Consider the following 19,574-nt stretch of genomic DNA (forward strand, 5'->3'; position numbering starts at 1 on the left):
TCTCAACATCATCAGTAAAAGAATAATAATTCTGCTACCTACCTCACAGAGTATTTATGAGTAAAGTGCTTCATAAATTGTACAGTGATATATGAGCAAATTATTATGATTCTATACTTTGATATTTCAAGGATCTGTGGTTTCATACATTTAGGTTATTCTTCTACTTTTACTGACACAGATCATTAACCATCCACACCTCAGAAAACTATTTAAGAAGTTACTGTAGCAAAAAATATTTAATACCTGAGAGCCAATCCTCTAGTGATGAGCATCTCTGAACTTAAGCTGGTTCTCAGATAACAGGCACAAAGTACATGCCTGGACCATATTTAAAGATTGGTGGGACTTACATAGCTTGCGCTCCACTGCCTTTCCATACTTCAGCATCTCTGGTGCAATGATGAGGAATTAGAAGCTTAAATCAATATATTTAAAATAATCATTATTTGGTTAATAAGGATCTTGGGCAAAGACACTCTGAGTCTTGCTTTCCTAAGGAGGTTGGACTGGTTGATTTCTAAGGACCCTTGTACTTCTAAATACTATGATATATGTCTAGACCTACACTCTAAAAATTTAACTAAAGCTAAAGCTAAAGCTCCTTTGAAGATGAGCAAAGTGAAAAGGTATTTTTTTCCGATTTGGCATCCAAGGACAAGGAAATTCAATGAAAAACTTTTGCAGATTCCTACAACATCCTTTAAAAACTTACATGAAAATATAGTATATAACATACATACATTTAACAAAAAATACACTACTTCTTTTACACATGCCACATTCACTTCTGAAAAAAAAACTGATCACTATAAACTATTCAAATACTTAACTTGTTTAGAAAAAAATGTTAAAATAAAAGTATCATACCTCCGTGTAGTGTGTAGAAACAGTCTGAGAATCAGTAGGAAACAGGCACTCCAAAAGCTCCATCTGTCCAACTGACATATCAATACTAAAATACCGAGAAGCTGATCTTTGCCTTTGTTCATAGGATACTTTGATGCCAGTACCAATAAATCTGTTGTGAAAAATATAATAACTGAAAATATCCACCTACTTGAGAATAAAAACTATGTAACTGATAGCTCAGATTTGCCCTTAAGAAATGACACTGAGGGAGGCAGGGCCAAGATGGCAGAGTAAAAGCAGTGACTTGCTTGAGCTCTCCCCCAAACTCCTCCAAATACCTGTAAAAATTGGCTCTAAACAAATTCTAGAGCAGCAGAACCTATAAAAAGACAGAGTGAAACAAATTTCCAGCCCAAGACAACCTGGGTGGTTGATCAAAAAGGTCTATTGTGCTGGGCTGGGAGAAGAGGGCACTTCAGCGTGGGCCCCACAGGCAAAGACCAGGCCTCAGTGAACCTGGAGCAGTTCCTCAGGGGAGATGTGGTGGTTTCCACACTTCTAAACTCACAAATGCCAAAGACAACTTAAAAGGTCAGTAGAAAAGGTGTGTCTGACTGTGGTGGAAGAGGAGCTCAGTCTCAGCCCCAGTCCCAGGGCAGCAGCTGCTTCCAGAGCTCTCAGCCCACAGATGGATCAAGTGGCTAATCAGAGAGGAATTGCAGGCATCTCTTTGCTGGGGCTGAAGCAGGATTCTCTTGCTTTGCCTGTGCTTGGATCTGGGTTGCAGTCCTGGGTAGTCCTGGGGCGAGGAGGAGCACTGGCATAGCAGAGCTTGTGGCAACAGTGGAAAGGGAATCCTCCTCACAGTCCCAAGGCAGAAAACAGGGCTTGTGATCACTCACAGACCAGAGCACAGGCCAGGAAAGCAATAAACACCTCACACTTGATTGTACCACCTTGGATAAACTGAAAATTTATAGGTTCTTAGAAGTATCTCTGAAAACAGCTACACAAAACTCCCAAAACTTGGGACAGTACATTCTCCACACTGGAAGCAGACCCCTACCTTAACAAAGAGTTTAAACCTCAAGTAATTGGCTGGGATCATGAGCAAACTGCACAAAAAAAGTCAGACCATAGAATCTTTCTTTGGTGATAAAGAAGTTCAAAACACACAACGAGTAGAAGACAACAAAGTCAAAGCTCCTACATCCAAAGCCTCCAAGAAAAATATGAATCAGTCCCCATGGAAGAGTTCAAAAAGGATTTTGAGAAGCAAGTAAGAGAAATAGAGGAAAAACTGGGAAGAGAAATGAGAACGATGCAAGAAAATCATGAAAAACAAGTCAACAGCTTGCTAAAGGAGACCCCCCCCAAAAAAAAATACTGAAGAAAACACCACCTTAAAAAATAGACTAAGGGACAGGTAGGTGGCACAATAGATAGAGCACCGGCCCTGGATTCAGGAGAACCTGAGCTCAAAATCTGGCCTCAGACACATAATACTTACTAGCTGTGTGACCCTGGGCAAGTCACTTAACTGAACTGCCTACCCAAAAATAAATGAATGAATGAATAAATGAATGAATGAATGAATGAATAGATAAATGGATAAATAAATGAATGAATGAATGAATGAATAAAATAATGATTGATAAATAGGCAGATAGTTAATAAATAAATGAATAAATACATACATACATACATATATACATAAAGAGCTGGCCCAAATGGCAAAAGAGGTCCAAAAAGCCAACGAGGAGAAGAATACCTTCAAAAGCAGAATTGGCCAAATGAAAAAGGAAGTCCAAAAGCTCACTGAATGAAATATGAAAAATCAAGAAATTGTAAAACAAAACCAAAAGAATGAAAAAATAGAAAACAATGTAAAATATCTCACTGGAAAAACAACTGACCTGGAAAATAGATCTAGGAGAGATAATTTTAAAATTACTGGACTATCTGAAAGCCATGATCAAAAAAAGAGCCTAGACATCAACTTTCAAGAAATTATCACTGGAAATTGCCCTGATACTCTAGAACCAGAGGATAAAATAGAAATTGAAAGAATTCACCCATCACCTCCTGAAAGAGATCGCAAAAGGAAAACTCCTAGGAATATTATAGTCAAATTCCAGAGTTCCCATGTCAAGGAGAAAATATTGCAAGCAGCCTGAAAGAAACAATTCAAGTACTGTGGAAACACAATCAAGATGACACAAGATTCAGCAGCTTCTACATCAAGGGACTGGAGGGCTTGGAATACAATATTCCAGAGGTCAAAGGAGCTAGGATTACAACCAAGAATCACCTACTCAACAAAACTTGCAGGGGAAAAAATGGATATTCAGTGAAATAGAGGACTCTCAAGCATTCTTGATGAAAAGACCAAAGCTGAATAGAAAATTCGACTTCCAAATACAAGACTCAAGAGAAGCATGAAAAGATAAACAGGAAAGAAAAATCATAAGGGACTTATTAAAGTTGAATGCTTACATTCCTACATGGAAAGATGGTATTTGTAGCTCATGAGAACTTTGTCAGCATTAGGGTAGTTAGAGGGGAAAAAATTTTTAAGTATAAACAGACACAAAGAGGCACAGGGTAAGTTGAAGATGAAGGGCTGATATCTAAAAAATAAAATTAAGAGGTAAGAGAGGATTATACTGAGAGAAGGAGAAAGGGAGAGAGAGAATGGGGTAAATTATCTCACATAAAACAGACAAGAAAAAGCTTTTACAGTGGAGGGGAAGAGCGGGGAGGTGAGAGGGAATGAATGAATCTTATTCTCTTCGGATTTGGCTTAAGGAGGGAATAACACACACACTCAATTGGGTATGGAAAGCTATCTTACCCTACAGGAAAATAGAGCGGAAGAGGATAAGAGAGTGGGGGGATGATAAAAGGGAGGGTAGATTGGGGAAGGGGGTAATCAGAAGCAAACACTTCTGAGGAGGGATAGGGTCAAAGGACAGAATAGAATACACAGGGGGTGGAATAGGATGAAGGGAAATATAGTTTTCCACAACATGCTATTATGGAAGTGTTTTACACATATAACCTGTATCGAGTTGCTTGCCTTCTCAATAAGGGTGGGTGGGGAAGGAGGAAAGGAGAAAATTTGGAACCCAAAGTTTTAAAAACAAATATTAAAAACTGTTTTCATATGCAACTGGAAATAAGATATACAAGCAACGGGGTATAGAAATATATCCTGCCCTATAGGAAAATAAAAAGGGAAGAGGATAAGCGAAGGGGGGAGAGGGGGCAGGTGACAAAAGGGAGGGCAGATTAGGGGAAGGGGTATTCAGAATGCATGCTGTCTTGGGGTGGGAGGAGGGGTGAGATTGGGAGAAAATTTGGAACTCAAAATCTTGTAGAAGTGAATGTTGACAACTAAAAAGAAAAAAAATGACATTGAACACCCACAGTGTCACTATTTTTGATCCTTCACACCCCTGAACCTCAATAGTCTTTGTCTTACTCCTCTTTTATAGCACCTGCCTCATAGTTATTTATGTATTTTTTCCTCTCTCAACTACTGAATTTCAAGCTCCCTAAAGGCAAGAACTACATGAATGTCTTATTTACCCTCACAGTAACTACTACATATGCCATTAAATAAATATCAACTTATTTGCCACGTCTGAGTTTCCAACAATTATCATTGCTAACATTTCTGAAGATGTTAAATGTAAAGATAAAATGTTCACTTTTTTCACAGGATGAAAATTGCCTCCCTATGCTTGCTAGTGAACAATTATTATCATAGACATATATATATTACTACTCCTCTATCACCTTATCAACATTTATCCTGTCATATATATTTATTTTCAAACATGTAAAAAGCAAGATACTTTTTGGTAGCTTCTCAAATTATGTGTTTTTATCTTAAAGAAATCAAATCAGACCTAAGTCTGTTGTGCGAGACATAAAAGTAATTTATAATCTCTATGGCTCCTTTCTATTGCTTTTTCTTTTAGTTTCCGATGTTAGAGTTTTATTCCCTTAAACTAGGAATACAGAGGGTAAAAGAAGATAAAGATCATTAAGACTGGTAGGTGGTAAAAGTTGATGGTCAATATAAATTTTATAAACTATCTGGGTGGAAAGGGGGAGGAAAGAATATCAAGAGAAAATTAATTCTTGATTCAAAATTAATGTTTTACATATTAAATGATCAAAGAATAAATGGCAAAAATAACTATTTTCAGGGCAGCTAGGTGATGCAGTGGCTAGAGCACCGACCCTAAAGTCAGGAGTACTCGAGTTCAAATCCAGCCTCAGACACATAACACTCACTAGCTGTGTGACTCTGAGCAAGTCACTTAACCCCAACTGCCTCACTAAAAAAAAAAAAAAAAAAAACAAACTAATTCCTATCTTCAATCTACATGTTCTAAATTACTGCGCACTAGAGTGATGATCAAAGTTATTATGATACTAAGTACACTTACAAATATTTACTGTACCTGCCTATTTAGCCTCTACTTAATGTGGATCAAAAGTAAGAAACTAAGATTCTATGTATGTCCTCAACCCACTTCATATTGTTTCTGGACAACTTTTAATTCAACACTTTTTGTTTCTTCCACTAAATCTGTACCATTTGCCCATTACAGTGAGTGGTATTAACAACTATAAACTACTAGTTGGAATGGCATAAAAGCAGGAAAAATAATATCTTAAAATAGGGTTGCATAACACCAAGGTAGGAGAGAGATAGGAAAATCTAGATTCCATATATTATATTGAGACTTTTGTTCTTGAGAAACCCAAATACGCTAGAACCCAACAGACATACGTACAGAACACTGTAACATTCATTTTCCATTCATTTACACTTATAGGCTGGATTTAAAATACAATTTGTAATAAATTACAAAGCTTACTTTTAAAAATCACTACTTAGTTTTTACTTACTCCAACAGCAAAAATTTTAAAACTACACATACCTAAGGTGGTCATGAGAGCAAGCCTCTCCAAACACTTCTCTGAAAGATGCAAAATCATGTGCCAGAAATCTTACTGGATCAATCTTTTCTATGCAATTAAAGAAATATAATGCCATTGGAGTCAATGGATTAAGGTTCAGAGAAGTTTCAGGTGGTGATAAAGGATCAATGTGAAGTACAGAGGCTGAAAAAGTTCCCACAGCTAATCTAAAAATAAATTCAGGCCTGGACTCATCCAGTGAAACAGATCTGGAAGGAAGAGCTGAAACACACAAATAAATTTCAAAATTATTTGCTGTAAATTTAATTTTCAATAGCAATATACAACATCTAAATTTGTAAAACATTTACTCATGTAATAACTTAAAAAAATAAGATGACCACAACAGTTTAAGTAATATCAGGAAATATTTTTTTAAAAAGAAAAGAAATTCAGTTATCTATCTGTATCTCATATCCAGTTCCATGATACCTGAAGGAGGAAAGAATGTTACAGAAGTAAATGTGTAAACAAGGCTTTTGCAATTTAAAAAAAAAAACAACTGAAAAAAGTTAAAGATTAACCAAACTCTGCTCACCAAATCTTCCTTTATGCCTTGTTTATTTCAATTAAAGTTTGCAGAGAAGAAACCTGAGGTTCTCTTTTAAGGAAAGTAGAAACAGTGAAACAAAAATCAGATAGTTAAGACTCCTACACTGTAATAACAAAATGTAATTTTTATGGTATTATGTTTTCACTAAAAATATTAATATTTAACAGACATCTATGTTGAGATAATGTAAAATTAATAGTTCAACTGTTTCATTTTCTTCATAAATTATACTGAATTGCCTAAACTAACATTTGTATTATGATGGGAACATGAAAGCAGCAACAATGGTAATTTGTAAATAAATCAAAGATTTTCAACTGGAAGATTATAATAAGGAAAGAATGAGTGAAAGTCACTTTTGTTTTTACTTACAAGTCCTTTGTAAAGATGTCTGGTGAATTAAGTTGGATGAAAACGGAGGTCCTTTGATTGGTTGTTCCTCTTTATGCTGATCAAGAAAGTCTTCCCAAGTTGGCTGAAGCTATAATAGAAAAACACAGTTGCAGGACAAAAATGCATATTTTTTTGAAGAACACAGTAACAACAACCCAATAACCAGAATAAGTTATAATTTACCACAGTGGCACTCAATGGAGATCCTGCTGGAGTATTTGTGAATGTACTAGTTAAGGAGAGATCAAGATCCATATTTGGGGGATCTCCAAGAGGAGGAAGAGATGAGAGACTATGGGACATATCCATATCAGCCATGGAGAAGAAAACTTCTTCTTCTGGGAAAAAATATACTTTGTTAATTTCATTGTAAATGCACATAATCTAATTTTTAAAATAAAGTGGCATGTTGTAAATGATTCCATATTTTGAAGTTTAGAAATGTATATTATTATTTAAAAAAAACTTTTTTGTATTGAGGAAATATTTTAGTAAATAGAAAGAAAAAAATAATTCAATAGTTCAGTGGAACCAGAATTCCATCAATGGAGATACTCTTTCCAGTTGTGAAGATCACAACCAATCTATCTATTCTTTCTCATGCAATGCAATTCCTATCAAAGACCTCCTATAAGGCTTCTACAGAAGACCCCATCCAACATGCCTCTGATCATCTGAATCCAAACTCACAGAACAAATCCCCTTAATTAAAGGATTTGCTCCGTAAAACTTGGACTCAGTCAAAAGGCCATACCCAAGGACCTAAAAGGCCACATGTGGTCCATGAGTCTGCAGGTTCCCCATCCCTATCTAGGTCTTTTAACATTACTATTAACGAAAAACATAAGCCTGTCATGCTTGACCAGCCTTTTTCTAGGTCTTGCCTATGCCTGCACGGAAGTAACCTGAGCCACAAGAATGGTACAACAGCTTTGAAGTGTGACCTTGAACTTTCTTATCACCTGCCTTCTTCAAAAGACCTCTCCATTCACTGATACTCTGCTTGAGCTCAATAAAGTATGATTAATATAGCTCTACTCTCTTAGTGAGAGATAGGTGAGAACCCTAGCTTCACCTATCTAATCCCTCATTCCTCACCACCTCAACTTTATTCAGCAATGCCCCCTGTGTCTCACTGCAGATCTGCCCATTCATTCTATTATACTTCTAGAATGCCCATTGCATAATTAACAAACTTCTTTTCATTTTAAATCTCTTTTGTTCTCTTTTCTTTTACTTTCTGACACTGGACACTGCATCCCCTGCCATCCTTTCCAGTACTGGCTTCACATCTCCAATGTTTCTTTAAGTCATTGGTCCCAATAACTCAGACTATTTTTTGCTCCCCATCACCACTTCCAACTCTCTTGTAACTGCCACCATTTGCCAATCTACTCTTCCCTTTTAGGTTCATGATATCCAAATTATACCTAATCCAAATTCTGGTGCCCTTTATCTACAAACTCCCAGGACATTCTCCCTCCCTTCTCAATAAGTTTAGTGCCTCACAGTAGACTTCTCCACCCAAACTCTTGCTTTCATACATCATACTTCTTATATGCTGATATTCCTTCAAACACAGCTTAGTCTATTAAACTTCCATGACCTATTCCTCCATTCCATTCAACTTACATACTAAGATTGTTATCTTGCCATCACAAGTGTTTCCATTTTTGGATTCAAGAACTCCAAAATTCCTTTATGATTCTATCTCTCCCTTTGCCTTACAACCTTAAAACTATTCTTCATCCTCACTACAACATCCAACCTTCATTACTCTTTCCCAGGACATAACCCCTGTTTTGGCTACACACTCTCCACCTTTCTCAGTCTCAATCTCTTAATGAACCAATTCAACTCTACATTTTCCTCTACTCCCAAACTCCTTAGCCCTTGGTCTCATGCCTTGCCAAAGCTCAATCCTGGATTCTTCCACAATCCTCCTTTATTCCTAGTCATGTGCTACAGAAGAGAACTAGAAGCTACTACACCATGCTCAATGAGTACACCAAAAAAACTATCTAATCTTTTTAAATGATTTTTTTATTTCTCTGTACTTGACAAACATCAGTTAATATGAACATTTATAACAGAGTGTCCTAGAAGTCTCAGTTCAGTTTTAAGTCTATTAGCTTTTGTTTTAAGCTTATTAACTTAAAACTGAACTAAGACTTCATGGATTCCCTATATATGTAAAGAACGGAAAAAAGAGGATAGTTTATAAAATCATAAATCTTTATTACAAACTGCTTGTATTTTTTTAAGCATATAATTCAACATATTAGTTTTAAAGCGATCCTTGTTTTCTGTGTGCCCATCCAAACCACCTGTTTTCTTCTCTGTATTTTGATAAATATTTCAATAACCCTCTAATTTCTTTTCTTCCTTTTTTAACATTTCTATCATTCAGGCCCCCTTTCCTCCTTTCTTCCACCCCTAAATCCTGCCCCAGATTTTAAAAAAATTCCCATTTAAACAAATAAGCATAATCAAATAAAAAAAATAAGCATAATTCACATATGAGGTATCCAAAAATGCATACCTCTTTCCAAATCTCAGATCCAACACCTATTCATCAGGAAGCAAATAGCATGCTTCATCTTTGGTCTGGAGTAGTGCTTGGTCATTGTGCACTGGTTAGAGTTCTTAAATCTTTCAAATTTGTTTTCTTTATAATATCATAATCACTTTATTATTATCCAATCTCAAATGGGCCCTCACAGTTGGAAGGCAATCCTTCTACTCCTCCTTAACCAAGTCAATACTCCACTAAATACAGTGACTATTCCAAATATTCTCTTTGTTCTTCAAGTCTCCCATGTTATCTACTCCACCATTCCTCTCAGCTGTTTGGCAAAAGGGCATTCTCCACTTCTCATATTTCCCACATCATAGTCTACTATCTCCTCTACCCCAGACACCAATGCTAATTTCTTTACAAAACCCCTCCATTTTCTCCAACAGATAGTATCCATCCCTCTCTTACTACCACTACTACTACTACTACTACAACTACAACTACTACTACCACCTCCTCTTTCCCACTTACCTATAATCATACCCACATGCCCTTCATTCTTTAAAAAAAAGGAAAATCCCTCACAAAAGCATACCATTCTCATTACCAATTATCCTATCTCCCTTCACCCCTTCTCAGTTAAATGCCTTGAAACAGCAATCCAAAGACCATGCCTCCACTTCATTTCCTCTCCCTCTCTTCAAAACCTTCTGCAATCTGGCTTCTGACATCATCATTCAATTAAAGTCTCCAAAGTTATCAATGAGCTCTTAATTGCCAAATCTAATAGCTTTTTCTCAATCTTCATCTTTCTAAAGCTCTCTGCAACATCTAACACTATTGATCATCTTCACCTCCTGGATGCTCTCTCCTCTGATTTTTTTTTTTGAAACTGTTTCTCAAAACAAAAAAAAAGGTAAGAAAGAAACTGTTTCTCTTGGTTCACTTCCTATCTCTTTAATGACTCCTGTCTTTTTTGTTGGCATTTCATTCATGGCTAAATGTGAATGTCCCTCAAGGCTTTATCCTGAGCTCTCTTTTCTCTCTTTTAATGATCTTATCAACTGCCAGGGGTTTAATCATCATCTCTATACTGGTGACTCTAAGATTTCTCTGGGCCAAGTCTTGCACTTAAGCTTCAATCCCACATGAGTTACTAAAGCTATTCTGGCCCCTTCCTAGTATTCCAGTCTTCTTACACATTATTCCCCTTTCATTAACACTATGGTCTACTTATACAGGCAACTGCCATTCCTCAAACATGGCACTCCATTTCCTGTCTCCATGCCTTTGCACTGGCTATTTCCTACTACTGGAATGCTCTCCCTCTTCACATCTACCTCTTATAATGTGTGATGCATCTCAAGACTCAGCTCAAACACTAAATTCTGCAGGAGATAGTTTTTGTTTCCCCACCAGCCAGTGACTTTCCCTCTAATGTTCCCTTCAATCTAATCTGTAGATCTCTTATATGTATATGCTATTTCACATTCTCGAATATAATTACTACCCTTGAGAGTAGAAGATTTTACATTTGCTTTATGTGGCACAAAGCAAGTGATTAATAAATTATTGACTGAAGATCCATTTATTATCTCTTTCTCCAGTTTGCCTACTCCTACCCTTTTTTGTTGTTGTTGCTTTTTTTTGTTTGTTTGTTTTTTACCCCTATCTTTCTAAACATGTTTTCTTTTTTTCTTTTTTTAACTGGGTCTCCCTAATATTGCCCAAACTAAAAGTACAGTGGCCACACATAGGCCTGGTCCCAATACTGATTGGCATAGAAGCTCTGACCTGCTCCGTTTTTCCAACCTGGGCCAATTCACCTCTCCTTAGGCAACCTGGTAGCTTCCTAATCTGACGGCTCACCATACTGGTGCCAAAGACTTCATGAAAACACCCAATCAACTTTATTCCTACTACAGCTTAGAATTCTCAAACTCAAAAGATCATCCAGCCTTAGCCTCCCCAGCAATAGGAACAGGTGGGTACCACCACACCCAGCTGATCATATATTTTCATGACATCCCTCCCATTACTAATTTTTTTGGGGAGGGCAAGGCAATTGGGGTTAAATGACTCGTCCAGGGTCATACAACTACCTCCCATTACTTCCTGAACATGGGTTATCACTGGTCATATGATGCTGCCTACTGAAAACGAATACCTGCCTCTCTACTGTACTGAGATCACATGCAAATTTGATTCTGAGATTGTGGCATTAAATGACTATACAGCCAAAAGAGACACAAAATATCAATATTTCATTATTTTGCTACAATGCAGCTATGATGTCTTGAATAGCGGCATTTTCTCCATCAAATGAGATTACCACCTAACCATATTTTTTCATCTTTCATGACTGAGGCCCCAGTAGAGATCCTTAAGAGCAGCTAGGTGGATTGAGCGCCAGGCCTGGAGTCAGGAAGACCTGAATTCAAATCCAGCCTCAGATACTAAGTGTTGACCCTAGGCAAGTTGCATTGCCCTGCAAAATTAGCTGGAGAAGGAAATGGCAAACCACTCCAGTATCTTTGCCCAAATGAGGTCACAAAGAGTTGTACACGACTGAAAGGACCGAACAGAGATCCTCCATTGTCCTCATTATCCCATTCCCATAGTTTTAAAATAAAAAATGTACTCAATACATATGTAGATCACTAGCTACACAAATTATAAAAATGAGAAAGCAAACATAGGTGGAATTATTGTCCTCAAGATCCTTTTTTCAGGGAGTAGTATCATCTATGATTTTTTTTGTTCTTTTGGTTATCTTCCATACACTGAAATATCTTGCAAAACAAATTATTAATTTTTTCATGACTATGTCTTTGTTATTGTTTGTCCTTCACCAATGACATCACAACTGAGTGATGTCTTGACTTGCTCGTCAATTGCATTTAAGTGAGGCAAAGTTGCACAAATAGTCACTCTTCCAGGGTCCAGGGTCATCAAAGTCCAGTGGCAGGACAAAAGTCGATGGCCCAGGATACAATGGATGACCTTATCATCTCTGATGTCTTACCAAGTTCCACAGCACTTGCTTCAGCTGTCTTCTTGGCCACTAGAACAAACTGTTCTCATCCACACATTTTGCCAGAAGTTTTCACATGCTTGGAGTAGGCATCCCCATAACTCACCAACAGTTTTAAAGCTTATCAGCTATCCTCAACCTGGTTTAGCCCACCTACTGAGACAGTATACGAGGGTGTGGCCACTGTACATGCTACAACTTCTTAGAGCCACAAGATGATTCTTACCACCTCTAGCATGTATGTCCTTAATGTGAACTTCTTCTTAAGCAGTCTGTCTTTCCAAGTTCAAGGCCATATCTCTTTTTTTCTTATACACATTGGGACTGAGATTTTGGATCAAAATTTGATAATACCACTGTCACTGACAAAGAAAACTGAGTGTAATAAAAATTCTAACAAGTGGTTATTTTCCCATCTCTTTCCTGCCCTTTGGTAAGCTTCATGGATGAATCCTGTTGAAATATGATATGGCTTACTTTTATCTCATGTCAAGCTTTCTATAGACTTGGGCTTTTTTTTTTCTCCACGGAGTTTTCCTTAATTTTTTTTAAGTTGTGAACTTAAACAAACTTCAACAAACATCAACATTTTCATAAAGAAGAGGACTGTATGTGAAATAATGAATTTTCTATAAGATAGGTATCTTAAAAATACATAATAAATTTAACACAGAAATATCAACAGTATTCTACTATTTGTCCATGTTCCCTTCTATATTATCTTCTATAAATTTAAATGTTTCATTAACACTCTTTTCTTCTTGGCATCACTATCACTGTTTCCTCGCTGTGAACTGCTTTAAATTGGCAAACTTTATAGGAAATGTATAAAGTCAGTATCTTTTGTTTTTTTTCATTTCCCAATTTTCATCATTGATAGATTGCCAAAATCAGATTGAAGTGACTGAAATGTTTAGAGCGCTTAATTTATTATTATCTTCCTTCTAATTTAATATTGATTTTGACATCTGATCAAACTTACACAAACACAGTTGATTCTGAGCCACAACTGTAACTAGGTGTTTCCTATCTGTTGAATTATATTTAATTTCATTTAGTGATTTTTTTTTCAGTGCTTGCCATGGCTCTTCTCTTGAAGAAAATACCTGTGATATAATAACATAAAGCTTCTGAACAGTCTGCAAGTCTTTGGCCTCTTTCATTTCTTAAATCAAAACCATATTTTCCAACATATTTTTAAATCAACCTTATAAATGGTTCTACCCACTTCAATAACTGGACATGGCATTCAGTACAGGAAAAAAAGCCTTTCATGTCCAAGACCTCCATGCAGCAGCCTCATTGTTTTGATTGGTGGTTACCTCAGAAGTCTATTACATCAAGGCCTGGCCTCTAGTTTGCTTCGCTTCACCCTCCAGCCCTTATATGGTGCTACACACATCCCCCCAACTCCACCCGTATTCTTTTTCCAATTCTATAACCTTAATCAATTGAATTCTGTGCCCTATGGCTCCAATGACTACTTTAACTTTTCTAAAATATCCTTCCATGGCCACCTCTCTCTGTTTTAGAATTTAAGTATCGTTTCCCCTGTTAGAATATAAGCTCCTTATTAAGGGTAGGGACTATTTTTGGATTTGGATCATAAGCATTTAGTATAATGCTTAATAAATGCTTCTTCATTGATTCATTCAAGTTACCAATTATTAAAATATGTATTGACTTGGTTTGGAAGATCTGACCAAGTTTTTTAAAGAATTTCACTCTCTATTCATCCATTATGCTCACAGTAATAATCTTTTTTTTTATGTTCCATCAAGAATACCATAAGACAAGATAACAGGTATTCCATGAAATGACGTTTCTTACTGCCTTTGGCCCCATGATACACACACCTCTTTTGCTGGTTTCTCTCGAGAGAACCCTTGAGCCATCTTTCCATTTAGCAGGAACTTCCTATCATCTTTTGGCTTTATAATAAGAATTATCTATATTAATGTGGTTGGGTTCTTCTAGTAGCATGTAAATTTGTTGATAATTGGACAAAGATCATCAACAGTTAAGTACCAATCTTTGCATTCATGTTTATGGATTTGATACAGAGCAGGAATTCTTAGCCTGGCATCTACAAACTACAAGGGATAAATTTCAGGACATTTCGGAATTTTTAATATTTTGATAACTATATTTCAATACTAATCAGTTTCCCTTATAATCCTATGTATTTTATTTCATGAATTTAAAAACATTATCCCAAAAAGGGGCCTGTAGGCTTCACCAGATGTCAAAGGCATCCAGGTCACAATTATAGACTCTAGAGAGTCTATAATTTGTATATATAACTCTTATTCCCTTTTCTGTCATTCTACAACCATCACTGTAGAAGCAAAAAGGGATACAAGACTGAGAATCATTTTTTTAAGTGCTCTTTGTTTCATGAAACATGCACGGGCAAAGAATGTATGTGACCAACTACTGTGTGTGTGTGTGTGTGTGTGTGTGTGAGACCACTGTGACCAACCTAATGATGATGCTCATGTTGATGATCTCTACACTTATGTCAATATTCAGGGAAATTTCTTCTGTTACTAGAACCATGATAGAGGCCTTTCTAAAAAAGCAGATCTTGCCATAGCTTTCCATATGTTGGTAAAGATCTGAAAATTCAGGGTTGCCTAACTGCTATAATGGGCCATCAGAAGCAAGATTAATGGAGAAGCCATACAGCATCATCACCAGGAGAAGATTCATGGTGAAGGATTTTTTTTTTAGTGTCAAGGAGCATCATGGCATCATTGGAAAGGCTACAGAATTCCCCCCAATGTAATACCACCCACACTCTTCTCCCTGTTCAATTCTGCAGCCAGCTCACCATCCAACTCTCATGACTATCCATGACATAAGTAATAATGGACTAATGTCTGCCACTCATTCCACCGAATGTCAAAATCTAGACAATGACATTATTACTCATCTCTTCAAGTTTTCCTATGTAGAACATTATGCTGATTTCTGAGTTGTTCTAAATCTTGAGGAAGCTCTTTAGCATTCCAGAACTAACATAATTTGTGTAATACTATCCAAAGACAAGAGCATTAAGAGAACCTCACACTCTATAAAGAATCTCTCTATGTACATACTGGGCCTAGGACATCTTCAATCACAACAGTAAACAAGGTATATGTGGTTCAGTTTTATGCCTGACTTAATAATCAGAGAATGTAGCTGCATGAATCAAGGAATCTTAAATATGCTTAGTGAATATGGAGTGGTATCTTACAGAAGGAGAGCCATCGAGCCTACATTTTGCAAGACTGAGCAAATTGTTTTTAAAATTATCAACAAACAATAAACACTACATACAATATAGTGCTTTTACTATAACATTCAACCATGTAAAAATAAATCTCCACAAAATCTAATTTCTCAACTTCACATTCCAGTTCAGATTTTCATTACCTCTTGCCTAGAATTCTACAAAAGCTTCCTAATTTGTCTCTGTAATTCCAGTTTCACCCTCCTTTAACCAGTCCCTAATGGAACTACCAAAACAGTATTTCTAAAGGACAAGTTTTTTTTTTTTGTTTTTGAGGGTCATAAGTCAACATTTATTATTTAAGTTGAAGAACAGGTTATGAAGGGGGTCGGGGGGAGCCCTAGGGGAGAAGAAAGAAGGAAGGAGACCGGGAGACAAGAAGCTCTCCTGTGTGTCTGCTCCAGATGGGGTTAATCCTGATTTCTGAGCCGTGGTCCAGGGCACACAATGAAGCACAAAGTAAGATGAGGTTCCAGGGGCTACAGGTTGAGGAAACATCAAGAGGTGGCCAAAGTTACACATCCAACCAGAGGTGAGGGCTAGGACTCTCCTTGGATCAGCAGCACCGCTTCCTTTTAGGAACTAAAGCACAGTGGTAAGTTCCATCCCACTTATTTCAGCTCTTGTAGTTAAAGTCTTTGTGCTAACGAATTCTTTCATAGCCTCTCTAACTTCGTGTACTTTGCTTCCAGTTTCTTTGAATATGCATTCAACTTGTAAGCTGCCTGCTTAAGAGCTGCTACTTGCTCCTCAATTAAAGTTATCTGATCCAGATAAGGCTGAAGTGCTGCATATTTCTGGTTAAGTCCTTTAGGTTTCTACTTATGTTTACTGCAATATCTTTCATTTCTAGATACTTCAAGCTAGTCAGTTTGTTCATATTTTCCAGAAGTTTATAGTCTTCACTGGTGGCTGTCAGCTCGCCTGTTAGGTACGTGGCCATTTTGGAGAACATGTCCTGGCACAGCCCCATGATGTCCTCCTCGGCAGGCTCCATGGCCTCCTCAGCAGTCTCCACCATGGCATCGTCTCGTCTGTGGCAGCCATGCCTGAGCCTTCTTGGGCCCCGCAAGCAGCAAAGGACAAGTTTAATTATATTACCATCCTGCTCAAAGATCTTCACTGGTTGATTACTGCCTCAAAGATAAATACTAACACATTAGTCTGACATTTAAGATCCTCTACAATCTGGTTCCTACCTTCTTCCTGCCTTATTTCACATTTCTACCCTTCTTTACTATAACAACAAAAACAGGACTATTCCCTGAATTCAATATTTCACCTCCTTACCTAAAACATTTGCAAGAACTGTATCTCATCCTTTGAATGTATTCATTCTTCATGTCTACCTTTCAGGATGCTTATCTTCAATCAATCAATATGTATTTCACTGAGTATCTATTATGTGGAAGTCACCATACTAGCCACAAGGTATAGAAAGGCCAAAATGAAATGGTCCCAGACCTCAAGAAGCTTACATTACATTGGAGGAAAATAACGGGCACACGTTAATATTATACAAAATAAATTCAAGGTAATTTGGGGAGAGAAGGCACTAGCAGCTATGGGAGTAGGGAATCAGAAAAAACCAGGTAGCAAAAGTGAGGAAAGAATACTTTCCAGGCATGGAGGATAACCAGTAGAAAGGCACAGAGATAGAACACAGTGTCAGCTGTGAAGAATACAAAAAAAGGCCAGTTTGATTGGACTGAAAAATGTGAAAGGGAGGAATGCATAATAAAGCCAAATAGAGAAGTTTGTACTTGAACCAAGAAGAAATTGGGAGATACTGGAGTTTACTGAGTAAGTCAATGAAAACGTCAGACTTATTCATTAAGAAAATTACTTTGGCCGCTATGTGAATGATAGCTAGGAATGAGAAGAGACTTGAGACATGGAGACCAATTAGAAGACTATTTCAATAATCAAGGAGAGAGATGATGAACTAAAATGGTAGGCTTGTGAGCAGAAAGAGAAGATGAGAGAGATGTTGTACATGTAGAATCAACAAGATCTGACAACTGACTAGTTATGTCAGGGGAGGAGGGGTCAAGAATGAATGCAAGGTTGAGAACCTGGGTGACTAGAAAGAGGATGGCAATAACCTTAATAGAAATAGGAACAATGAAGACTCAACTGAGGTACCACATTCTCCATTTATCTTTCCGATGTACCAAGTTGTTACTATTTGCCTAGAGCACTTTATCTAATCTTTCCTGTGTCCCCCTCACTCCCTACCTTGTATTATACTTATCTGTGTATATGTTGTATCCCAACAAAAGAATATAAGTTTAAGGCAAAGACTATTTTATTTTTATCTTTATATTTTCAGTGTCTTATACATTACAGATGTATGTTAACTATTGAAATATATTACTCTGATATTGAACTTGTCTTTTATGCTACATATGCATACATGCAAGCATGAATATTTGTTTTGAATTCCATCCCTTATTAAAAATATGAAAACAATTATAACAAAATTTAAAATTTCTTATAAATCATAGTATGTGTTGGCAACTGTTTCAAAATCTGAACCAAAAATATATTATCTAATATTACTCTTACATTAATTTTAAGTTCTTATTCCCAATATACCTAACTTTCCAGTACATCAGTCTATTTTGTTCTCATACCCTACTGATGACAAAAACTCCAAATTCATCCTTTGTGTCCCTTTTTAAAAGATAAAAATATTTGTTCTTATGTTGATATCTACTGTTTTATAATATAAGTTTTTATCTGGCAGGAGCCACTTAGCTTATACTGAATAACAGCTAGGACAAGATAATGCACAAAGCAGACATTTTATCATTTTTACTTTCTGACAATGACTTTTAAATGTTGTTTTATTTTAATATTGCAAAGGGAAGACTGAAGGGGAGAGCATAAGAGCAATACTCAAATTACTGAAGTATTATCACATGGAAAAGGAATTAGACCTATGCATTAGTCTTCAGAGGTCAGAACTAAGATTAAAAAGTAGGAATTATGGGAAACTAAATTTCAACTCAATATACAAAAATATGTCCTAACATTTACAAAACATCCAGAAAAAAAAGAACTACCTTAAGAGGCAATAAATTTCTGATCACTGCAAGTCCTTCAAAAAGAAGTTTAATGACTATATCAAATATGTTACAGATTCAAATAAGGGGAAGTATTAGCCTACATAACTTCTTTATGCGCTTTCCAATTGCAAATTTCTGATTCTATGAAGTAAATTTTTAGTGATAACTATATAAATAAATGATAATGTCCATAGATAGAATGTACTTCCTTGAGAGGCAGCACATTTCTCATCATTATAGAACTTTACGAAGAAGCTGAAGGACTCCATCAGAGACATTATAGATTCGTACAATGGGGAAATCTTACACCATGACTTCTTTAGGTCCCTTCCAACAGTGAAATTCTGATTCTATGAATTAAAATTTTTATTGATACACACTGCCCTGTAGACTACATATATGTATGTGATCACAATAGTGAATGTATGTCATCATAATTGTGAATGTTACTGTTCAATAGTTAGAAATTCTTTGAATAAGCAAAAAATTTTGGGTTCAAAATCAGATGTTTCAGTAAATCTAAACTATGGCGAAAGGGCTATTCAGACCAGAATTTATGATAAAGATCAAAATGCTATTTCAAATGAATTAGAAAAGTCTACTGAAGATATTTTATTATGAATCTTTTTGTAAATAACAATCTGTGAAATAACCGTCAAATTCACCTTCACAATAAAAAAAAGTAAGTAAACACAGCACATCTTTCCATTCAACGTTGTGTTAAGTCTTTGATCTTAAAGTTCATCCTCTTTTTGTGCTTATTTGTAATAAAAACATTTTTACTGGAAAATATGGATATCTATAGTACAAGAATTCAGGAGTTTGAAAAAAGTGTGTGTGTGTGTGTGTGTGTGTGTGTGTGTGTGTGTGTGTGTGTG

General features: G+C 36.4%; 1 protein-coding gene and 1 pseudogene across 3 annotated transcripts in view; both read right to left on the reverse strand.

The window, feature by feature from the left end:
* The window catches only part of ATG2B (autophagy related 2B), a 147,488-nt gene that overhangs the window by 73,787 nt on the left and 54,127 nt on the right, over positions 1-19,574 (reverse strand). For 2 of the 3 annotated variants that reach the window (XM_027849044.1, XM_027849046.1), the window contains exons 9-12: positions 6,980-7,134; positions 6,776-6,884; positions 5,811-6,072; positions 871-1,021 (exon numbers count right to left, since the gene is read on the reverse strand). In XM_027849044.1, coding sequence (XP_027704845.1) covers positions 871-1,021; positions 5,811-6,072; positions 6,776-6,884; positions 6,980-7,134 — 677 coding nt within the window. The remainder of the gene's footprint in view (positions 1-870; positions 1,022-5,810; positions 6,073-6,775; positions 6,885-6,979; positions 7,135-19,574) is intronic. The other variant, XM_027849045.1, reaches the window with a different exon arrangement.
* LOC114033619 lies at positions 16,282-16,620 on the reverse strand (annotated as a pseudogene).

This window comes from Vombatus ursinus, unplaced genomic scaffold, assembly GCF_900497805.2.
Source record: "Vombatus ursinus unplaced genomic scaffold, bare-nosed wombat genome assembly UNPS02007284.1, whole genome shotgun sequence".
Classification (NCBI taxonomy): domain Eukaryota; kingdom Metazoa; phylum Chordata; class Mammalia; order Diprotodontia; family Vombatidae; genus Vombatus; species Vombatus ursinus.